General features: G+C 42.0%; 1 protein-coding gene across 1 annotated transcript in view; it reads right to left on the bottom strand.

Moving 5' to 3' along the window:
* Positions 1-23,380, bottom strand: part of LOC109928639 (laminin subunit alpha-3-like) — a 306,680-nt gene that overhangs the window by 159,329 nt on the left and 123,971 nt on the right. The window contains exons 17-24 of the mRNA XM_048596214.1: positions 22,550-22,602; positions 14,278-14,377; positions 13,795-13,847; positions 13,584-13,689; positions 9,665-9,764; positions 6,772-6,928; positions 1,929-2,061; positions 255-327 (exon numbers count right to left, since the gene is read on the bottom strand). Coding sequence (XP_048452171.1) covers positions 255-327; positions 1,929-2,061; positions 6,772-6,928; positions 9,665-9,764; positions 13,584-13,689; positions 13,795-13,847; positions 14,278-14,377; positions 22,550-22,602 — 775 coding nt within the window. The remainder of the gene's footprint in view (positions 1-254; positions 328-1,928; positions 2,062-6,771; positions 6,929-9,664; positions 9,765-13,583; positions 13,690-13,794; positions 13,848-14,277; positions 14,378-22,549; positions 22,603-23,380) is intronic.

The raw sequence follows: 23,380 nt of genomic DNA, 5'->3' as shown, positions 1-23,380 counted from the left end.
ATTTTTCTGAAGAAGGGTCTAGGCCCGAAGCGTCAGCCTTCCTGCTCCTCTGGTGCTGCTTGGCCTGCTGTGTTCATCCAGCTCTGCACCTTGTTATCTCTGACTACTAATACTACTTTTTTCTGAAGAAGGGTCTAGGCCTGAAACGTCAGCTTTCCTGCTCCTCTGATGCTGCTTGGCCTGCTGTGTTCATCCAACTCTGCACCTTGTTATCTCGACTACTAATAGGAGCTGGACCTGCTGTCCTCAATCACAGCGAAAATACAGCCACCAGCGCAGCTGGGTGCAGGGCAAGTTCTGTGAAAAGGTGGACTTGACACTCTGGGACTTGCAGGAAAAATAATTAATTAAAAAGAAAATGCTTTAACACTCATTCCTCACACTCCTAACACCCCTCAGTTCCCTACATATTCCCTATGTCACATTCGCGCCAATCCACACCAACTGAGGCTAAACTCCTGCCCCTCTATGCTCTTAATGTAAACCTATATGCCTCTGTGTTGATTTCCAATGGTTTTTTATCGTCCCTTTGCCAACCTAGTGCCTTCTCATTACAATCCATGTCTCCTGTCCTTTCCATCCAACACCCTTGCACTTTACATTCAAAGTAGCTGCCATAAGAGACCTCAGGACACGTACTGAGATGAAATAATATAAATTTCTAATTTCTATTAGTGACTTTATTATTTTTAAAAAGCTTTCATTGATTAAAAACGTATTCACTACATTGAAATTCCTTCAATTATTTAATGCCTTATAAAACAAATATTAAAATGTCCACATCAAAGTCTTTCTAATCATCTGAAACTGTCAGACTATGAAATGACAGGTATCCACTGTGTTAATGATAGTTTGTCAAATTAGTCTCACAGTGCAAATCTTACAATAATACCCCTCAGACAACAAATTGAAATAGCAAAGACTGATTATTTTTAAACTACAGACTGTACTATTAATTGAAAGGGTAGTATATTTAAATGCACTGACAGATTGACAGTTGCAAGTGGATTTAAATGCCTTAATGGCTTCACAGTTGAGGTCTACACACAGTCATTACATGTTCATAATTTTAACAATTCAAACAGTTCTCCTCTTCTAAAGGTCATGTTAGTTCTCCAAAAGGGCACCTTACTTCTGCACCTATTCAAACAAATACCTAACTCTCCAAAGAGATTCGGTAAGTATAGACCTTCTCCTGGAAGGTATAAAGATCTTTTGTCATATTTTGGATTGACCACTAATGAAAATTGGATCTGTTTGAATGCAGTTGCATTTTTACAAATGCAAAAGCCTTCAAGAAGCCTAAAACTTTCCTTTTCTCCCCACATCCCAGAGAAAATGGTGGATACCTGGTTGAGGATTGATACTTTTGGAATCGGGCTTCCAAGCCGTTTTGATGAAGCTTGGACCCTCTCCACTTCTGTGAAAATTCAGGCCCAAGTAAGCCAGAGAGGCAGACAGCCAAACAGACAAAGGCAGGAAGGCAGAGGCTGCCAAGAGAGAAGCTGAGTGACAGACTGAATGTCATTAAAGGAATTTCTTTGCAAACATTTGGCTTTTAGTTACAAAAATATCTGAGATGGGAGAAAAGGCCGTGTGACATTCAAGAATCACCCAGTCCAGTCAAGTAAGGAAGAGCCTGTCCTCTTCCCTAGTGGCTGTGGGAAGGTGGTGCCTGTGAGGATTGATATATTCAGCCACCAATAGGAGAGGTAGGAGGAGTGGGCAGTATAGTTGGAAGCAGGACATCATACAACAAAACCTCCAGGAATACATCCAACAGAGCTGGCAACCCTATGCGTTACCCATGCAGATGTAGTACTCACTGTATTAGGCAAAACACAAAAGGATTTTAAAAATATTTTACTTACCGTCGGATGAATTCAGGCCAGTCAAGTTTTTTGACCCTCTACACTGCTCAGCCTTACCTGTGCTTGGCTGTGCTTGGTAAATTGCTACATGGCCGTACACAGTAGTGAATCCGGGGTTAATATATCTGAAGGCGATGCGAAACAAATTGAGGTTTCTATTCTCCACATGCACTGTTACCCTCACGTTATTCTGTAAAAGTGAAGTTAATGAACACATGACTGGTAGGGTGATCTAGAAGCAGAGTTAGCGGCAGTGCTTGTCAAGGAAGCTCATGCAGAATGAAAACCAGGAGATGCTTCAAGGTCAAAGAGTGTCACCTCATTTAAATAAATAAGGGTAGGAAGTTGTTATGGTAGTTTTTGGGAAAAATGGTGCATAAACGAGGTGCAGAAATGAAAGCCACTTACAGTTACAGCAAGAATCAACATTTACTTCCTCAGTGATTGAGATCCTTCCTCTAACAGGCTTTGGGGTACGGTTCTTGTACCGGAAGATTATGCGAAACAGATTAGGAGAAGTCACAGTGATAGACATGACCACCTCTGGCTGGGAAGAAAAACGCAGTCAAAGGAGCATAAAGGAAAATGCAAACACCACCAATAGTAGAAGAATCACCCCAAGCAGCACTTGCATGCCATAAAGCAAGCAATGGTGTTTGAATCTGTACCCCAAAACTACAGCAAGTTAGCAGAGATATCTAGCAGAAAAAAAAATTAAAAGCACCGTCAATGGTTATATTATAATATTACATAGGACTACTCCACTTTAACTTTCAAGCAGTGAACTCACTATAGTGTGAAAGGTTGAATTCACATAATGTACCATTTACATATGCCTTATTTATAAGAATCATTACTATATTCTTGTGGAGTCTGGCGTGAATATCCAATATATCTTATTTCAGGGTGCTTATTTTGGTACTAACTGTTCAGCAGAAAATGAAACAAACTGACACTGGCAAATTTCCATCTTCTGCTGAGCTTAAAGGATTAAATCATAAGGACAAGTTATGGTAGTCTTGTATTCCCTAGAGTATCAAAATTTGCTGATGACAAAGTTAGTGGCATTGTAGACAGTGTAAATGATAGCATAACATTACAAAGGGATATTGATAGACTAAGCGATTAGGCAAAACTGTTGCAGAGGGAGATCAATGTAAGCAAGTGTGGGGTTATGAGAAAGGATAGATCAGGCTACTTTCTAGATGGCATGAAGTTAAATACAGTGGATGTCTAAAAAGACTGGGGGTTCAGGTGCATAGATCATTATAATGCCATGAACTGATGCAGAAAATAATCAAGAAAGCTAATGCAATGCTAGTCTTTATATCTTGAGGACAGGAGTATAAGGACAGAGAAGTTAAGCTGCAGCTTTAGAAAACCTGGTTAGATGCCACTTGGAGTACTTTGAGCAGATCTGGGCACCACATCTTAGGAAGAATATATTAGCCTTAGAAGGAATATAAGAATGATACCTGGATTTCAGGGATTAAGTTAAGAGGCGAGATTATACAAATTAGGCCAGTTTTCTCTAGAATTAAGAATGTTAAGCGGTGATCTAGATCAAAGTCTTCAAGATAGTAACAGAAAGAGACAGGGCAGATAAAGGTAAACTATTTTCACTGGTTGGGAATTCTAGAACTAGGGGCATTGTCTAAAAAATTAGGGCCAGACCATTCAGGAAAGATGTTAGAAAACACTTTTACACACAAAGGGTGATAAATGTTTGGAACTCTCCTTCACAAATGGCAGTTGATACTAGATAAGTTTTTAACTTTAAATCTGAGATGGATAACTTTTTGTTAAACAAAGATATTAAGAGATATGGACCAAAGGCCATGATCTCATTGAATGGCAGAACAAAATCAAGGGCCTGAATAGGCTACTCCTGTTCCTATGTAATCTGGTTGAAGTGTTGAAAACAATTAAAGGAGTTAATAGGTTAGATAAAGTGAAATCATTTCCTCTGGTCAGGGGAGAACCACAAAACTAAACTCAGGCGAAATGAGAAGAACTTCCGGATACAAAGAATAGTGGAAATCTGGAACACTCTCCGCCAAAAAGCTACTGTGTTTGGGAACCAACTATAACATGAGATTTATAGTTATTTGTTAGTTAAGGGTATTGAGGGTTATGGAATCAAGGAGGGTAGTTGGAATTAAGATAGACAGTAGCCATAAACTAAATGGTGAAACAAGCACAACGTGCTAAATTGCCTCTTCGTCTTTCTCTATCCCAATGTTTACTCATCTTAACTTCGGAGGAGGACCTAAGAAAGTTAAGGAGTTGGAAGAACTCCCATGGAAATTCAACCCAAAGATGTCTGTTTGTAGGGTAACTCTCAAGCAATAATTTCCAACTGGCACATTAGGGAGGAACCCTAATATTGGAGAAACAGTCTTATAAAGGAAGAGACAGGAAGGTAAAGGGAACATAGGAGTATATAAAACATGAACAGGAGGCAAGCACAAGGCCCCCTCCAGTCTGCAGTGTTATTCACTAAGATCATGTTTGAGATGATCTTAGTCTCAACTTCACTTTCCTGTCTATTCCCCATAACTTTAGACTTCCTTATAGCAGACTCTAAGTACAGACTCATCAGGGACCTGTACAGTTGTAGAAATACTTCACTACCTTAAATCCCATCCATCTTACAATGAAAGCAAACAGAAAGCGAAAGAGAAAAAGGGCAGTCAGCAGCATTAACAGAAAGTCTGCTCCGTATCTGAGAATAAACTGAGGCAAATAGCCAAATTATTTGGAACAATTATAAGTTTTTATAACAAAAGTCTCCAAAACCAATATCACAAAAAGAAGTATGGGCAAAATTTCACAGACTCCAGTGGCAGGTTTGTAGGCGGACAGGCGGATAAAATTTCCCTAGATTGTCTTCCTGCTACTCTCCCACCTGCCCTGACCTGTCCGCAATTTTACAGGGGTTATGTGAATCCTTGTGCTCCCTGGATCACTCTCGCTCCAATTGAGGTCTTAAAGTGTTTCCACTGCCGAGTGAAACTAGAACGAGGGGGCATAGCCTCAAAATAAGGGGGAGCAGGTTTAGGACTGAGTTGAGGAGGAATTCTTCATCCAAGGGGTTGTGAATCTGTGGAATTCCCTGGCCGGTAAAGCAGTTGAGGCTACCTTGTTGAATGATTTTAAGGCAAAGATAGATTTTTGAACAGTAAAGGAATTACGGCTTATGGTGAGGGGGTGGGCAAGTGAAGCTGAGTCCACAAAAAGATCAGCCATGATCTTATTGAATGGCGGAGCAGGCTCGAGAGGCCGGATGGCCTACTCCTGCTCCTATTTCTTATGTTCAATTATTGTCCTTAATTTGAGACTGATGAGAGGAGTTCAGGGGCAAAGGGACAGCTTGGCACGTCACCCTAATTGTGCCCCTGGCAGAAAGGCACAGGGCGGTGCTTTCTTTACAGCTCCGATATTGAGTACCAGATCCCAGGATCTGCTTCCTTGGTGGTCACTTCCACCCACAACTCTTTATCGAGTTTGCTCTCCCCCACCCTCTCCCCAAACCCCCACTGTCTGGGCCTTTCCTTCCCTCCCCATATTTTTGGCTCCAGACATTAGAATTTAGAATCTGGGAACTTCCTATAGCACCAGCCTTGGCCACGCTGCTTGTGTTGCTGGGATGGCAAAGCTGCTAGTCAATCAGAATGGCCAGCATTATTAGGAGCCAAGAAAGTACAATCTGAGAGAGGGCTGGCTGTTCTGTCTCCTTGGAGTGTGAGATGGCTGTGGGGCTGCTGTGATCTGCAGGGACACGCCCCTCACCGACTCTTCTCAGGTGGTAGGCTAGGGAACAATGTAATCTGAAAAATCCTACCCTTTATAATTCAAAAAAACAATTTGTTGTGGGAAAAAGGAGTAACTACCTATACTAACGTAACATTAAAAAAACACTGCTTTATGACCCAAACAGGGCAAGATCTCCAATTCACTCTATGGAAAGTTTTAGATCAGATTTAGGGGAGGTGATGATCCGGTGGTTTTATCACTAGTCTATTAATCCAGAGACCTCGATAATGTCCTGGGGACCTAGGTTCAAATCCCAGCATGGCAGATGGTGGAATATGAATTTAGTAAAAGAAAGACCTGGAGTTAAAAGTCTAATGATGATTGTGAAACCATTGTCAGAAAAACCCATCTGATTCACTAATGTCCTTTAGGGAAGGAAACTGCCATCCTTACCTGGTCTGGCCTACATGTGACTCCAGACCCACAGCAATGTGGTTGACTCTTAAACTGCCCTGTGGGCACTTAGGGATGGGTAATAAACACTGGCCCAGCCAGTGACACCCTCATCCCATGAACAAAAACAAATAATTTTACAGATTTCTGAATGCGATTCTGGGATATAACAGGATGTCATTGTGCTTGATTTTGTATATTTGTGGAACTTCACGAAAACTGGGCCAGTTACACTCCTACAAAACTGAACTTTGCGACTGTCATGAAAATTAAATCCACAGATCCCATTAATCCCATTAATAAATCTACCATCATGCAACATGCTGGGTACAAACTGAATACATCCCTAAACTCCCTCATATTTAGAACATTTAGTCCATCATTTTCTTAAATTATCTTTTAAATTTTATGAATTACAACAGGTTTTATTTATTAAATGTTAGAAAGATATGTTTATAATTATCTTTTTGGACTGAACCCTGCAGCACTCTTGCTCCATTTGCGGTCCTGAAGTGGCCAATTATTGTCCTCAATGACTGTTTAATTTCTTTAAATGGGCAAAAAAAATGCAAAGATTGCAAAATGACATACAAAATGGTATCAAAAAGATTCTGAACCAATTCCAGCAGATTTGAGAAGGTTAGATACCTGCCACCAGACATGCATTTCATCAGAACATTTGATCACATACTTGCACAGGTGACATTTGCGCATAGCCTCTCCAACTGAAGTTCAGGAACTCCTGTGGATCAAATCCAAACCGAACAGCTCTTCCATTGGGTGTGGTGCCATCTTCAATTTCATACTTCAAGTGGTGAAGATCTGGGAAATAGTGGTTGCGGCGTGGCCTTCAAGTACAGGTTAGATATATTTAGTGTCAGTGCAAATGGTGTAGTCATGTAAAAATTACATTGAATTGAATAATATTGCTCCATAAAGAAAGAACATGCAATTATCTAGCACCTTTCACAAATACAGCACGCCCAAAAGCACTTTACAGCCAAATGAAGTGTAATCAGTGGTGTAATGTAAGAAATGCAGGGATTACTTCAGGTACAACAAAGACCAGGGGAACAGGAAGTTTCAACAAGTCACAGGACAGCAGCTCTTCATTGATTGACAGCATGACCAGGGAAACAGTGGGTGCTGACAGTTATCACGCCCATTGAAGCCTAAAACTTTACGTCCCCCCTAATTATTTTCATTGCATGGATCTCTGAGGTCCATCAACAGGACCTCTGAGCAGCTGCAAGGCTGCATAGCTTAGAGGTGTTCTGACATGTTCTGATGAAGGGTCCCGACCCAAAATGTCGATTTTCCTGTTCCTCTGATGCTGCTGGACCTGCTGTGTTCCTCCAGCTCCACACTGTGTTGTTGACTGCATAGCTTAGAGTGCCTGTTGTTCAGATTACCATGGATCCAGGCAGAGGTGGGAAGGGTTTGTAGGGTAGGGTCACAGGGACACAGCATATAACATGCCAACATAGTGAGCACTGGGCCTATAGAAAGTCAGACTGAAGAATGAAAATGGAAAATAATAAAATGACAGATGAATTGAATGGGTACTTTGCATCAGTCTTCACTATTGAGGAGGCAAGCAATAACCCAAAAACAGCAAAAAATCAGAAAAAGGATGGTCGGGAGAGATGGACTCAGGAAAATCATAATCACAAAAGAAGTGATACTGAGTAAATTGTTGAAGCTGAGGGCTGACAAGTGTCCAGGTCCTGATGGTGGTCATCCTAGGGTCTGAAAAGAAGTACCAGTGAGATAGTTGATGCATTGGTTTTAGTTTTTCAAAACTCACTTGATTCAGAGATGGTCCCATTAGATTGGAAAATAGAGAATGTAACTCCTTTAACCAAAAACGGACAGAGACAGGAAGCACAAAACTACAGATCAATTAGTTTCATATCTGTCACAGGAAAAATGTCAGAAGCGTTATTAAAGATGTTATAGGAGGGCACTTGGACAAGTTCAATGTAATCAGGCAGAGTTAAAATGGTTTTGTCAAAGGGAAATCATGTTTGATCAAACTATTTGAATTCTTTGAGGAAGTAACATGTGTTGTGGACAATGGGGAACTGGTGGATGTACTATATTTAGATATCCAGAAGCCATTTGATAAGGTGACATATTATGTTGCAGAAAACAACAGCTCATCGTGTAGAGGGTACATATCAGCATGGATAGAAGATTTGCCAATTATCAGGAAACACTGTAGCTATAAATGGTTCTTTCTCAGTTTGGGAAGGTGTAGTGAGTGGTGTATTGCAGGGATCAGTGCTGGGACCTCAAGGTGGCACATGGATGAAAGGATGGAAGATTTTGTTGCCAAATTTGCAGATGACACTAAAATAGGTAGGAAAGTAAATTGTTAGGAGGACATAAAAAGACTACATAATGCTATAGGGCTGAATCTTATATTCTGGTTAAATCCAAGTTACATCAAGTTTTTGGAGGGTTTTCCACTGTGAGGTATAGCGCATTTTCTCACTGAATTTTACCAAACCCACCTTATTAACTATCTACTTGTCTCTTTGTCATCCATCAAGTCCAATTCTGGCCTTATCTTAACATGAGCTGTTCCCAGAACAATTTATTACTCAGTAGATATCACAAAATTCATTGGCATCCCCTGCATTTGTATGATCTTTAAAAGTATGTTGTAATATGTGGCAAGCACTGCCAGTCTGAAGCTTCACTGCATGGTCTCTGGCATTTGCCCTGGAAGTGGCAACTATTTGCCAGCCTCTCTGCTCCTATGATGCTGCTTGGAGCCTCTCTGCTCCTATGATGCTGCTTGGCCTGCTGTGTTCATCCAGCCCTGCACCTTGTTGTCTCGGATTCACCAGCATCTGCAATTCCTACTATCTCTATTTGCTAACCTCCTTGGTTTTTATATCAGCTTGTATAGAATGTATCGGTGTTCCAAACACTGGGCAAGCTTTCTTTCCTGATACAACAGTTTAGGTTGGGCTCTTGAGAGCAGTGGTAGCAGCTCTACCTCTAGGCCAGAAGGTCCAGGTTCAAGTCCCAGCTGCCGCAGAGATTCATGAAACATTTCCAAACATGTTTATTGAAAATAATTGCAACAGCTTAATCAGTCTTTGAGCTACAAAAGATACTTTCTAATCAACCTGTTCAGAGATATCATTACACACCTCTGGAGCAGGTGGGACATGAAATCAGGCCTCCTGGCTCAGAAGCAGGGACACTACCATTATGGTAATGTCCATTTTTACATTAGCATTCAGAGGTGTGAACTATTAGGTAGGCACAGCTGTTTCTGTCTGAAACAAACCAAGTAATTAAGATGCATATTGTAAAATAACAGGCTCAGAACCATCAGCAAGCACTGGGAAAATGCCCTGTGAAAGTTTTAGTTTTAAGACTGTGTTACGGGCTCTGTTTCTTCTTTAAAAAATTACCTAATTTCCACAATCATTGCGAGCTGAACCATACAGAGGTTATTGACAAAGTGAAGGCAGGCAACGTGAAAATGGGTCTGCATTTCTCATATGTTATTCCCACAAACAAAACATGGTGTACAGAGTATAGAGTACAGTGCTTTGGAGTCTTACTGGTTGCAAGTACGTCCCTCCATATTTGGTCTGCACTGACAGGTCCCTGACAACATGTTGCATGTTAGATTAGTAGAACCTCCAATGTCACATTGGCAGCCTATCAGTAGAACAAGAGAAATGATTAAGAAATTATCATTTCAAGCAACTTCTAATTATGTAAGTGCAAATCTGAAATAAAAACAGAAATTGCCAGAAACATTGAGCAGGTCAGGCTGCATTGTAGACAAAATGGAGACGAGCTTAAAACTAGGAGATACTTCCTCTTGGGACCAGATTGTTTTTGTCTAGCATAATAATATTCTCTCAGCTCACTGCGCATGTGTGCACAGTTAACAGCCGGACAGGAAGTTCTGCTAAGACTTTCTGGGCTCCAATTTCCTGGCACCATAATTAAAAGGTACCCAAACAGCACATCACTTTGTATAAGGTACATCACTCAATCTCTGCTCATCAACAATGTCCCCATCCACCATCCCCACCTCTGGAGATAATAGAGATCCAGAAAAAAGTGGTGTCATACTTTAGCAACACCTCCCTAGAGGTTCATCTTCAGGCTGTTATGGAGAGATGGGAAGCAACAAGAGGTCACCCCAAGTGACAAAGGTAGCATGTACGGAGGCAGCTTTGGGGTCAGCACCCACGGGCAGCCCAAGAGAACATGGCTCCAGTGCTGTAAGAAGGTGAATGATCTGCTGCACTCCCCCAGTGTATATACCACTGTCCACTCAATGCTTCTTGTCCCTCTGAGTGTGAGTTAGCATTTCAAAGAAGCAACTGCAGAGGACTGTCACACTCCACATTAGACTCCAGACATCTCCATCAGACGTCTCAAATGCAATCAATGTCTGTCATTTTTTTATTCATTCACTCATGGGATGTGTGCATCACTGACTGGCCAGCATTTATTGTCCAAACTACTGTAACTTTATCAGGTAAGATAAAGTTGCCATAGTCTTAATAGACCATCATGGTAACCTCAGCTAGTGCAGGAATTGTTGACATCACTCTGCCTTACAAACCAGCCGTCCAGCCAACTGAGCTAGTCAACTTCATTGGACCACAGAGGTACTTCCTCATAACCAACTGCCAGGGTCACACGTAAAACATAAAACGGCCTACAACACATGGAAGTTCACACACCATCAGCTCACTCACTTTTTGGTGCAACTAGTTGAACATATACATCTGATAACTTCTCACCAATGGCTTGCATGGCTCAAAGACCTCACCAAATGACATGGCTTTGGGTCAAACACCTTACAGATTTCCCAGGCATTCACATCATATAATGCTTTATTGATTTGCATCAATTGCAATTCTTCGATGACTCCAAATCAGCATTCAATCAGAACCCTCGGGAGATGATGACCTAGTGGTATTATCACCAGACTATTGTAGCGATTGGAAGGAGCCATTAACTGAGCTGTGATGAACTTTGCCTTAATTGTACTTTTCTTTGTTATTATGTATGACTTCTATCATCTATGTTGGTGGCGTGGTGGGGCAACTTATAAAACTTTTCACTGTATTTTTCATGTAAAAGTACATGTGAAAATAAATTTCTATTCTGTTCTGTTCAGATGGTACAGTTTGAATTCAATAATAAAAATCTAGAATTAAGTGCCTGCAGATGATCATGTAACCATTGTAGGTTAAAAAAAATACACAGGGAAGGAAACTGCTGCCCCTATTTGGTCTGGTCTATATGTGACTCTACACCCACAATGACGTGACTGACTCTTCACAATCCTCTTGGCAATTAGGACTAGGCAATAAATGCTGGCCTAGCCAGTGATACCTGCATCCTATGAATGAATATTAAAAAAAAATTAAAAATGGACAATCACAGCTCTGTTGATTGACATTTCTATCTGTATGTATGAGTGCTGGCATAGTTCCCATTTACTCATGCTAATGTCCCTTAATAGTTGTGGTTGTGCACATTATTGCAAACGTGCCCAGCCAGGGCAGAGGGAGAATGGCACAGAATGACATGAGGCTCATCATCTACATTGAGGCTTAGTTCACCAAGCTGGCAGGAGAGCAAGGGGAACGTATGCTGGTGAATGAGAAACTGGATATCTATAGCCATCTAGTGCACATCAAGCAGCAACATCACAATAAAACATTGGATATGGGTGACTGCCAGGGTGGCACCAAGACATAGCAAAAGAAAGATTAAAGAACATTGAAGTCATTTCGGGTACACAGTTACAAAATTACAATTGACATAAACACAGCACTTTGTATGACAGTCCTGTGGTCTCATTCAATCCGTTAAGACTCTGAATATATATATTTTCCTTGTAGATGACCTTGATACATTAACGATTTGGACAAAGGAGCTGAGGGCATTTTTGCCAAGATGCAGATGACACATAGATAGATGGAGGGACAGGTAATGTCGAAGAAGCAGGGAGATTGCAGAAGGACTTGGACAAGCTAGGAGAGTGGGCAAAGAAATGGCAGATGGAACACAATGTGGGAAAGTGTGAGGTTATGTACTTTGGTAGAAAGAATAGAGGAAAAGACTATTTTCTACATTCGCAAATCTGTGGTTTTTAAAGTTATAAACCCTTGAGGGCAACAATGCTTCTGCACCACAATTGGCTCATAGCACGGAGTACCTACATATGTTAATATAAAATAACTTGGCATCCCATTTAGCCAGTGTCAGGTTCTCTTGGGCCAGTCTGCCTCATCTCAGTACTGCCTTTGCTTCATCAGCATCACAGAACATAGAATAGTACAGCACAGGAACAGGCCCTTTGGCCCACCACGTCTGTGCCAACCATGATGCTAGTCTAAACTAACCCATCTGCCTGCATGTGGTCTGTATCCCTTTATTCTCAGCCTATTTTTGTGTCTGTCTAAACTTTCCTCTTAAACTTTGCTATTGGTCCTGCCACCTCTCCTGGCAGCACATTCCTGGCACCTACCACTGTTGATAAAAATCTTTCCTCACATACCTTTAAATTTTCCCCCTCTCCCCTTAAATCTATAGGCCCTATTATTTGACATTTCTACCTTGTGCATGTCTCTCATAATTTTATATACTTCGATCAAGTTGACCCCTTAGCCTCCGGTACTTTAGCGAAAACAATCCAAGATTGTCCAACCTCTCCTTATAGCTAATACACTCCAGTCCAGGCAACATCCTGGTAAACCTCTTCTGCACCCTCTCCAAAACCTCCACATTTTTCCAATAGCATGACGACAAGAACTGCACAAATGTGGCCTGACTGCAGTCTTAAGCAGTTTCAACATGACTTGCCAACTTTTATACTCAGTGCCCCAACCAATGAAGGCAAGCATGCTGTATGCCTCCTTTACTACCTCATCCACTTATGTCGCCACTTTCAGGGAGCTAGGGACTTGCTCCCCAAAATCATTCTGTATGTCAATGCAGCTAAGGTCTGGCCATTTACAGTAAGCTCAACAATAGACCTGGTGCAGGTGGATCAGCCATGAGAAATGCAGGGTTACAGGGTGGGGGTAGGAGGGTGGGATGTCCTCAGAGGGTCGGTGTGGGCTCAATGGGCAGAATGGCCTGTTTCCACACTGTAGGGATTCTATGATCCTCTTCTATTTCACTTAAAGTATTGTGAATCTTTGGAATATTCCACCCCAAATGTCAGCAAACTAAACTTAAGGTCGAAATACTCAGAATTGAAGATGATAGTGGGAAGGTGAAATTGATGAAGGCATTCAGCCATGCTCAAAATGAATAGTGAAATATGCAAAGGGGTCCATTTGGCCTGCTCCAGCTCATATTTTGTATATGAGTTTACAGAGAGTTTTTAGTTTGATCTGTATTGTCCAGTATTTTGAGGATGATTATGACGAGACATCACATATCATATCACAAAATAAAATATTTATACTAATTCAGTTTTACCATAATATTTGGACTTACCTTGACAACCAAAATAGTGCCTCTCTTCTAAAGCATAGTGTCCTTCCTTACACAAATCACAGAGCTCATCACATACGTTAGATTTACAGTAGCAATGGCCATCATCCTGAAATATTTAAGTCACAGATAAAGATGAAAACAAAACCACCCTGGGCAAAAATAGATCCTGATCATTGTTTTGCTTATCCTGCAATTTCTTCTGAATGCTCACCTGATTGCATTCTCCAATCCCACTAATTGTGCCAATCACATTACAGCGACATTCTGCAATATCAAAAATAGCCTGGGATCAGCTTATTTGAGATCTACATTCACTCCCAGTTAGAAGTGACAACACAACGTAAAAGAATTTCTTCACAGAATGATACAATATGGGGCGAGGCTAATTGGCCCATTGCTCCAGTGCTGGCACTTTGAAAGAACTATCCAATTAACCCAATCTGAGAAAAGAAATTCCTCTTCATCTCAGCCTTAAATTGGTGTCCATTTCATTTTTAGTTTCATTGGAAATGTCAGTGAGTATATTCCACATCAATCAAGTTAAAACTACTGATATCAGTTAATAATTATTGAAATGTATCAGGTGTATTTATTGCTAAATATCTTATAAGTGCAGAGCTGGTGCACCAGAGAATGAATAAATTCATAAGGTCGAAACCCTTTCAACGATGTAAGGAAGACAGAAATTACTTACCACTGCAACCATCAGGATTCTCCTCAGCCAGGTTCCAGTAGAGTGACTTGCATTGATCACATTTAGACCCCTTGACATTTGCCAGGCACTGACAGAAACCCTGTTCAACAGGAAGGTTACAGAAAACATACAAAAGCTAGAATGCAGTTTGTAAACCAACTTGTTCTGTTGCACATGAAATAATGGGTGCAGTCCTCTTCACACTTTAGCCTGCTGTTAGTTATTTACATTTTCCCAAGATGGAGCCGTGGCCTAATCTATTAAAATAATATACTGCACGCCAACTTCCTTCCAATTTGAATTCACAAATTTAGTATCTGGGTATAAATTGGGGGATTGCCATCTCTGATTGGGCATATTTCTGGATTTCATCGAAGGGCATTCTGCCTCAATGCTGCTTTTGGTCAATTGACACATTCACACTTGCAGTGCCTGACCAATTACTAGGCATTGTTCAATTGGGTGATTCTGCACAGCCAGTCAAAATACAAGTCCTCCTGTGCTGATATTTTTATAAACTAAAAATAAAACTGTTCAATCCAAACAGAAACACAGAATATTTCTTAAATAGTGAGAGGTTTGAATGTCAGGGTGTTCAGAATGATCGAGGTATCCTTGACCAGGACAACCAGAAGTCAGACTCCAGCATCAGCAGTTCCTACAATCTCTCAGTATTTTCATTTACCCACCACAGTAAATCATTTCAGTCATATTCCTTCAGGATCTCACATGACAATGCCTACGTCTGTTTCGACAGCTTGCTTTTCCTGGAGCAGTTCACTAGTCTCTCAACAGAGCCTGTATCCCAAGGGGTACCATCGTACATCAATCATGGCTGACCAGGAGACTTTCCTGCTCTTGCCGCTGGCTTGAGGTGTAATGGATGGATTTGCAGGTTGATAATCAGCTTGCTTCAACCTGTTATTTGCTAGCCAGCACAATGGATCAGTGGTTAGCACTGCTACCTCTCAGCACCAGGGACCCGGGTTCAATTCCACCCTCAGATGACTGTGTGTGGAGTTTGGACATTCTTCCCGTGTCTGCGTGGCTCCCCTCTGGGTGCTCTGATTTCCTCCCACAGTCCAAAGATGTGCAGACCAGGTGGATTAGCCATGGGAAATTGTCTGTAGTGTTCAGGGATATGTGGGTTATGGGGGATGGGTCTGGGTGGGATGCTCTGAAGGTCAGTGTGGACTTGTTGGGCTGAAGGGCCTGTTTCCGTACTGTAGGGATTCTATGATTACCAAGTAGGTGCAGCAAGCAATCAGAAAAGTAAATGGTATGTTGGCATTCATTTTAAGAGGATTTGAGTACAGCAGTAAAGGTGTCTCACCGTAGTTGAATAGACACTTGGTAAGACCTTAACCTGGAGTGAGTCTCAGTCTCCTTATTCAAGGAAGGAGATACTTGGCACAGAAAGAGTGCAACAAAGGTTCACAGATTAATCCTTCACAGTGGGTTGGCTGAAGAGAAAATGGAATCTCACAGAGTATGACAAAGTGGAGAGAGATCATAGGAACTGCAGATGCTGGAGAATCTGAGATAACAAGGTGTAGAGCTGGATGAACACAGCGGGCCAAGCAGAAATGTCTGAAGAAGGGTCTAGGCCCAAAACGTCAGCTTTCCTGTTCCTCTGATGCTGCTTGGCCTGCTGTGTTCATCCAGCTCTACACTTTGTTATCTATGACAAAGTGGATATAGATAGGAACAAAAACAAAGTTGCTGGAAAAGCTCAGGAAGCCTGGCAGCATCTGTGAAGAAAAAGTCAGAGTTAAAGTTTCGGGTCCGGTGACCCTTCCTCAGTGCTCTAATTTTAAGGTGAAAGGCAGGCGGTTTAGAGGGGATTTGAGGAAATGTTTATTCACCCAGAACGTGGTGTAAGTCTGGAATGCGCTGCCTGGGAAGATAGTTGAGGCAGGTAACCTTGCAACCTTTAAAAAGTACTGAGATGAACACTTAAAATGCATTAAGAGTCAAGGCTATGGGCCTAGAACTGGGACCAGTATAGATTTAGTTTACAGATTTGATGGGCTGAAGGGCCTCTTCTGCACTGTAGGATTCTAACCAAGGTAAGGGTAAGATTTGCACGGTCAGGAAGAAGCGATCACATCCAGAGTGAGACAGAGCCTGAGATAAACTGAATCCTAGGATTAGGGGCCCAGCACGAAAGAGAGACATCCTGGGAAAACCCTAAGTTTAATGGTTAGTGACAGTAACTAATTTGGCTATCTATTATAGGTTATTTTTAGAAAGAAGGTAATTAGGGGAAATATTTACAGGTTACAAACTAAAAGACCTGTAGGAAATTTTTAAAAATAAAATTAAGAACTAAGTAAATAAAGTAGAGGTGCCAGGCCAGGTGACATGTTGCACCAGAGCCTATAGGTGTGAGGCTGGAAAAGCACAGCAGTTCAGACAGCATCAGAGGAGCAGGAAAGTCAACATTTCGGGCCGAAACCCTTCAGGGTTCTGGCTTCCAGCATCTGCAGTCCTTATTGTCTCCATGTCATTGATGTGTTGTACCTGCATGATGTGGAAGCTGGTGGACTCCATTGTGGTTCATTGTGACCACATCTGCAGCAAGTGTTGGTTACTTGAGAAACTCCGGCTCAGGGTTGAGGAGGTGGAGTCTGAACTTCAAACACTGCAACACGTTAGGGAAGGGGTTATCTGGCTGCAGTGTTTCAGGAGGCAGTCACCCCACCTTAGATTAACTAACTTGAATTTAATCAGTGGTCAGGGACAGAAGGGTGTGATCACAAGTGAAACAGGTAGAGGGATCCAGGAGATAACACTGAAGTAGCCTCAGCCCTTGAGTTGTCTATTGCTTCCTATGTGGATGAGAGTGGGGGCTGCAGGGAGGATAAGCAAACTGACCATAGCACCGTGGTACAGGGAGCCATTTCAGAGCAGGGAGAAAAGAGAAATGTAGCTATAATCGGGATCAGTGTAGTCAGGGAATAGACACTCTTCTCTGTGGCCAGGATCAATATTCATGAAGACTGTGTTGCCTGCCTGGTGCCTGGGTTCAGGGTATCTCAGTTCTGAGGAAGGGTCACCGGACCCGAAACGTTAACTCTGTTTTTTCCTTCACAGATGCTGCCAGACTTGCCGAACTTTTCCAGCAACTTTGTTTTTGTTCAGGATATCTCAACTGGGCTGCAAAGAAACTTGGAGTGAGAGGGGTAAGATCCAAGTTGTTGTGGTCCACAGAGGTACCAACGATATAGGGCAGAAAGAGGAAAGAGGTTCTGCTGAGGGAAAGTTTTGCTAAATTAAAAAGCAGAACGAAAACGGTAATAATCTCTGAATTACTACCTGAAACTTGACAAATTGGCACATGGTCAACCAGATTAAAGAGGTAAACATGTGGCTTAAAGATTGATATAGGAAAAACAGGTTCAAATTCATGGGACATTGTCACCAATACTCTGGAAGGAGGGAGCTGTTCCAATAAAATGGGCTCCATCTGAATAATGCTGGGACCACAGTCCAGGTGAATCATGTTACTAAGACTGTGGATAGGGCTTTAAACTAAATAATGAAGAGGTATGGGTTCAGTTGCATGGAAAGTTTTGGAAAAACATTTAAAAAGTGGAGGGTTCAGCAAAGGTTATTAAAGTTTCCAGAACAAGTAATAGGACAGAATGTATGGGAAGGGTCAGGAACAGGTGCAGCAGATAAGGGGACAACTGTGAGAAAGGTGGCAGTCAACACAGGACTCAGGGTGCTGTAATTAAATGCTCGCAGTATACAAAACAAGGTAAATGAGCTTGTAGCACAGATTGAAATTGGTAGATATGATGTTGTGGGTATCACAGAGATGTGGCTGCATGGGATTCAGGGCTGGGAATTAATTATCGAAAGATATATGTCCTATTGAAAGGACACACGGATGGGCAGAGGGGGCAGGGCTGCCTTATTAGTAAGAAATGAAATTAAATTGATAGCAAGAAAATATAGAGGCAGAAGGTATAGAAACTGTGGGGGTAGAGTTGAGGAACTACAAAGGAAAAACCACCCTGATGTGAGTTGTGTACTGATGTCCTAGCAGTAGACAGGATATGGAAAAGATAATAAATCACAAGATAGAAAAGGCACATAGGAAAGGCCCTATTAGAATAATCATGGGGGACATCAATATGCAAGTGGAGTAGGAAAATCAGGTTAGTAGTGGATCTCCGAGATGGATTTTTTTGGAGCAGCTTGTAGTAGAGTCCATTAGGGAACAGGCAATTCTGGATGTGCAATGAGGCAGACTTGATGAGGAAGGGCCCCTGGGGACAGTGACCACAATGTGATAGAATTCACCCTGCAGTTTGAGAGGGAGAAGCTGGATCAGATGTAACAATATTACAATCAAATGAAGATAACTACAATGACATGAGGAAGGAGCTGGCCAGAGTAGATTGGAAGGGGAGCCCAGCAGGGAAGACAGTGGAGCAGCAATGGCAGGAGTTTCAAGCCTTTAAAAACCAGTACAGGATAACTTACAAAGCAATAAGGGTGGGGGCGGGGGGGGATTGTGGGGAGTGGGAAGTTGGAGAACAAGTAACAGAGAAGCAAGAGTAGACATTGGACCACCAGAAAATGAGGCTGGAACAGAGAAATGGCAGAGGAACTAAATCAGCACTTTGCATAAGTTTTCACAGTGGAAGACGCCAGCGGCATATCAGAACTTCAAGAGAGTTGGGAGGGTGAGGTGAGTATTGTGGCCATCACTAAGGAAAAAGTGTGGGTGAAGCTGAGAAGTCTGCAAGTATATAAATCATCCGGACTAGATAGACTACACCCCAGAGTTCTGAAGGCGAAAGCTGAGGAGAATGCAGAGGCATTGATGGTGATCTTTCAGGAATCATTGGAGTCAAGGAGGTCCCAGAGGACTGGAAAATTGTAAATGTAACACCCTGTTTAAGAAGGGAAGGAGGCAGAAGACAGAAGTCTCTAAGCCAGTTAGTCTGTCCTCAGTCATTGGTAAGATTTTAGACTCCATTATTAAGGATGAGATTGCTCAGTACTTGGAAATGCATGGGAGAATAGTACAGCTTTGTTATGGGGAGGTCATGTCTGACTAATCTTTTAGTATTGTTTGAGGAGGTACCAAGCAAATTAGACAAAAGAGACCCAATGGATGTGATCTATTTGGATTTCCAGAAGGTCTTTGACAAGGTGCTGCATAGGAGGCTGCTAAATAAGAGGAGTCCATGGTGTTAAGAGGAAAGGTACTGGCATAGATAGAGGACTAGCTGACTGGTAGAAGGCAGAACGCAGGGATAAAGGAGTCTTTTTCAGTATGGCAGCCTGATGATTAGCGGATTCCACAGGGGGCCGTGTTGGGACCACAACTATTCACGTCATACATTAATGATCTGGACAAAGGAACTAAGGGCATTGTTGCTAAGTTTGAAGATGACACAATGATAGGTGGAGAGACAGCTAGTGTTGAGGAAGCAGAGAGGCTGCAGAAGGACTCAGACAGGCTAAGGGAGGGGGCAAAGAAATGGCAGATGGAATACAATGTGGGAAATTGTGAAATTATCCACTTTGGTAGGAAGAATGAAGGTGTAGACTACTTTCTAAACAGGGAAAGACTTCAGAAACCTGAAGCACAAAGGTACTTGGGAGTCCTAGTTCAGGATTCTCTTATGGTTAACATGCAGCTTGAGTTGGCAGTTAGGAAGGCAAGTGCAATGTTAGCATTCATTTTAAGAGGGCTAGTAAACAACAGCAGGGATGTACTGCTGAGGCTGTATAAGGCTCTGCTCAGATCGCAATTGGAATATAGTGAGCAGTTTTGGTGCCTATATCTAAGGAAGGATGCGATGGCCTTGGAAGGGATCCAGAGGAGGTTTACCAGAATGATCCTGGGAATGAAGGGCTTGTCGTATGAGAAACGTTGAGAACACTGAGTCTGTACTCAATGGAGCTTAGATGGAGGAGGCAGGATTTGATTGAAACTTACGGAATACTGAGAGGCCTAGATAGAGTGGATGTGGAGAAGATGTTTCCACTAGTAGGTGAGGCTAGGAACTAAGGGCACAGCTTCAGAGTGAAGGAGGAATTTTTTTCAGCCAGAGGGTGGCTAATTTGTGGAACTCATTGCAGCAGAAGGCTGTGAGGAACAAGTCATTGAGAACATTTAACACAGAGAGACAGATAGGTTCCTGATTAGTTGGGGGATCAAGGGTTACAGAGAGAAGGTAGAAGATATGTTGAGAAACATATCAGTCCTGATCGAATGGCAGAGCAGTCTCAATGGACCAAATAGACTAAATCCGCTCCTATATCTTATGATTTTCTGGTCGTGGTGCACCAGACCATACGACTGCTCTCTCATTAGGGAGAGAGATGACTGGTTATGTTTTAACTTGAGGGTCACCACACTGAGACAAGGAGAGAAATTGAGAAAGAGAGTCCTTCATTGTAACCTCAGGTGGTGCAGGAATTGAACCCATGTTGTCGGTGTAACTCTGTATTGAAAACCAGCTGCACTGCCAACTGGACTAGCCGACTCCTCTACTCAAGAAGGCGATGAAAGCTCAATGATTGAGCAGGTTCAAGATAGAAATTGATAGATTTCTGGAGACTAATGACATTAATGAATTTGGAGATGATGCTAGACAATGGCATTGAGGAGACTTTGAGTTAAAATCCTGGAATTCCCTCCTTAATTGCATTGTGGACTGCACAGGTTCAAGAAGGCAACCCACCAACATCTTCTCAAGGGCAACTATGGACAAGCAATAAGTGCTGGCCCAGCCAGCAACACCTACATCCCACAAAATGATCTTAACAAAAAGAGATGATCAGCAATCATTTACAATGGCAGGGCTGCCCCGATAAGCCACATAACTTTCTTCTGTTCTTATGTTCCTATCCTTGACTGCAGTTGAGCTGAGTGGCTTAGTAAACCATTTCGAAGGGCAGTTCAGAGTCAAGTACATTGCTGTGGATCTGAAGTCATATACGAGTTATATTTGCTTCCCAAATGCACTGGTGAACCTGATGGGCTTTTAATAATAACTGGCAATAGGTTCATGGTCACTTGGCTTTCAAATCCAGATCCTATTATTAATTGAATTTAAATTCCACCAACTGCTGTGGTGGGATTTGATCTCACGTCCCAGAACAAGAGCCTAAATTTATTTAGATTGCTAGACTACTGAGGTTACCACGACACCACAATCTGTCCCTGCAATGATACTGAGTTGGCACTGGTATAGGGCATCAGCAGTCACAATATACAGGAGCTTTACTTGTAACACACCTGCCAGAGTTCCCTGAGTCAGTATGAGCTCATGGATTGTGAATGGAAAAATCCATCCAGTGGAAGTGTGTCATCTCTGAGAACTTTGAGCACATGATCAGCCATTATTGTATTGAATAGTGCAGCAGACTCCAAAGGAGCATTTGCTTTACCCCTGCTCCTAATTTTTACGAGCTCCTCCAATGATAGTCATACATGTTTGTACCTGGAGTTTTTGTTGGAGCAGTGCACTCACATGTGCAGCATGTCCACACAATGCCAGGAGGCTAATGGTTCCTTAACTGGCAAAGTTCTTCACGTTGACTCTTTCCTGGTGTAGGGTGGGATGCTGCCACATTTCCTTTAAAAAGACAAGCTCTTTGCACAGTGATCAGCTTTTAGGCTTTTACCTCCCTAAACATTTCTTGCCTCATTGACTCAAATGAGACTTGATCGATGAGACAAACAGCTGGCTGCTCCCACAAAATATCGAGACAGGTAAAAAATCAGTAGTTTAACAGCTTTAATTAGTTTTAACATGGGTGTGGAGCGGGTTTCATGCCTTCATCATGTCCAGTGTTATGAAAGGAGGCAGGAAGTTGTCATGTATGATGTCAGTGGCATTTTCTTTGATTGTCTACCTTCATTCAGACCCATTCCTGGCCCCTGCACTGTGCCTGTGAGTGTTCCAACAGCAAGCAGATACATAACTTACAACTCAAAAGCTCTTGTGTTAATAATATTCAGATTCTTGCCTCCATACAGAAGTCTGCTGTTTTTTCATAATCACAAGTGCTTACTTAAAAATACATTTGTGTGAATCATTATGAATATGGTCTTATGCAGTTGGACCTGAGCCAAGCAGAAATCAGGGACGTGGAAGATCCTTGGGAGCTGTAACCATTGGCAACAGTCCATTAGCTCTCAGCATGGGGCAGGTCTCTTGCAACAATCCAACTCACATTTTCGCCAAAAATACATTTCATTCTCATGTAGTTCAGCTTCAAAAGCACGACAAATACTTACAAACTGGGATGGAGGATCATGTTTCACTGTGCCAGCTGAATTGCAGTCAGTAACTGTAAAGAATACAACATATTAGGTACAGAAAGATTCAACAATATTAAATATCTTATTACACATGTTAAATATCACATCAAACCTCTTACTTTGCAGACATAATAGAAACATACAATATAGCTGCTGAAGTGACCATTTGGCCCATCAGGCCAGCTCCACTCTTCAATATGATCATGAATGAACCTTTATCTCGACACCATATCCAGTTTTGTTGTATAATGGTGATTACATCTTTGTCACATGACAGAAACATGTAGGTCATTCAGCATCTCAGGACTATACCGTCATTCAGTTACATTTTGGTTGGTCTGTATCTGAAGTCCAATTACCGTTCTTGGTTTTGTGACACTCACCAAACAAAAACCAATCAATTTCAATTTTGAAACTTTCAATTAACATGGAAATATAGAAAATAGAAGCAGGTGTAAGCCATTCAGTCCTTCAAGCCTGCTTCGCCATTATATGTGATCATAGCTGATCATCCAACTCAGTCTCCTGTTCCAGATTTCATCCCAAAGCCTTTGCTCCCTTTAGCTCTAAGAACTAGTGGTGATGTTAGCAACTGTAGTGAAATTAGAGATGGTGGTGATGTTGGTGACAGTGGTGATGTTAGCAATGGTAGTGACGTTAGTGACGGGGCTGATGTTAGTGATGGGAGTGATGTTAGTGACAGGGGTGATGTTGGTGATGGCGGTGATGTTAGCGATGGGGTGATGTTAGTGACGGGGGTGATGTTAGTGATGGGGGTGATGTTAGTGACGGGGGTGATGTTAGTGA

Source organism: Rhincodon typus, chromosome 4, assembly GCF_021869965.1.
Source record: "Rhincodon typus isolate 14 chromosome 4, sRhiTyp1.1, whole genome shotgun sequence".
In the NCBI taxonomy this organism is placed as follows: Eukaryota; Metazoa; Chordata; class Chondrichthyes; order Orectolobiformes; family Rhincodontidae; genus Rhincodon; species Rhincodon typus.
This window is presented reverse-complemented; position numbering and strand designations above follow the sequence as displayed.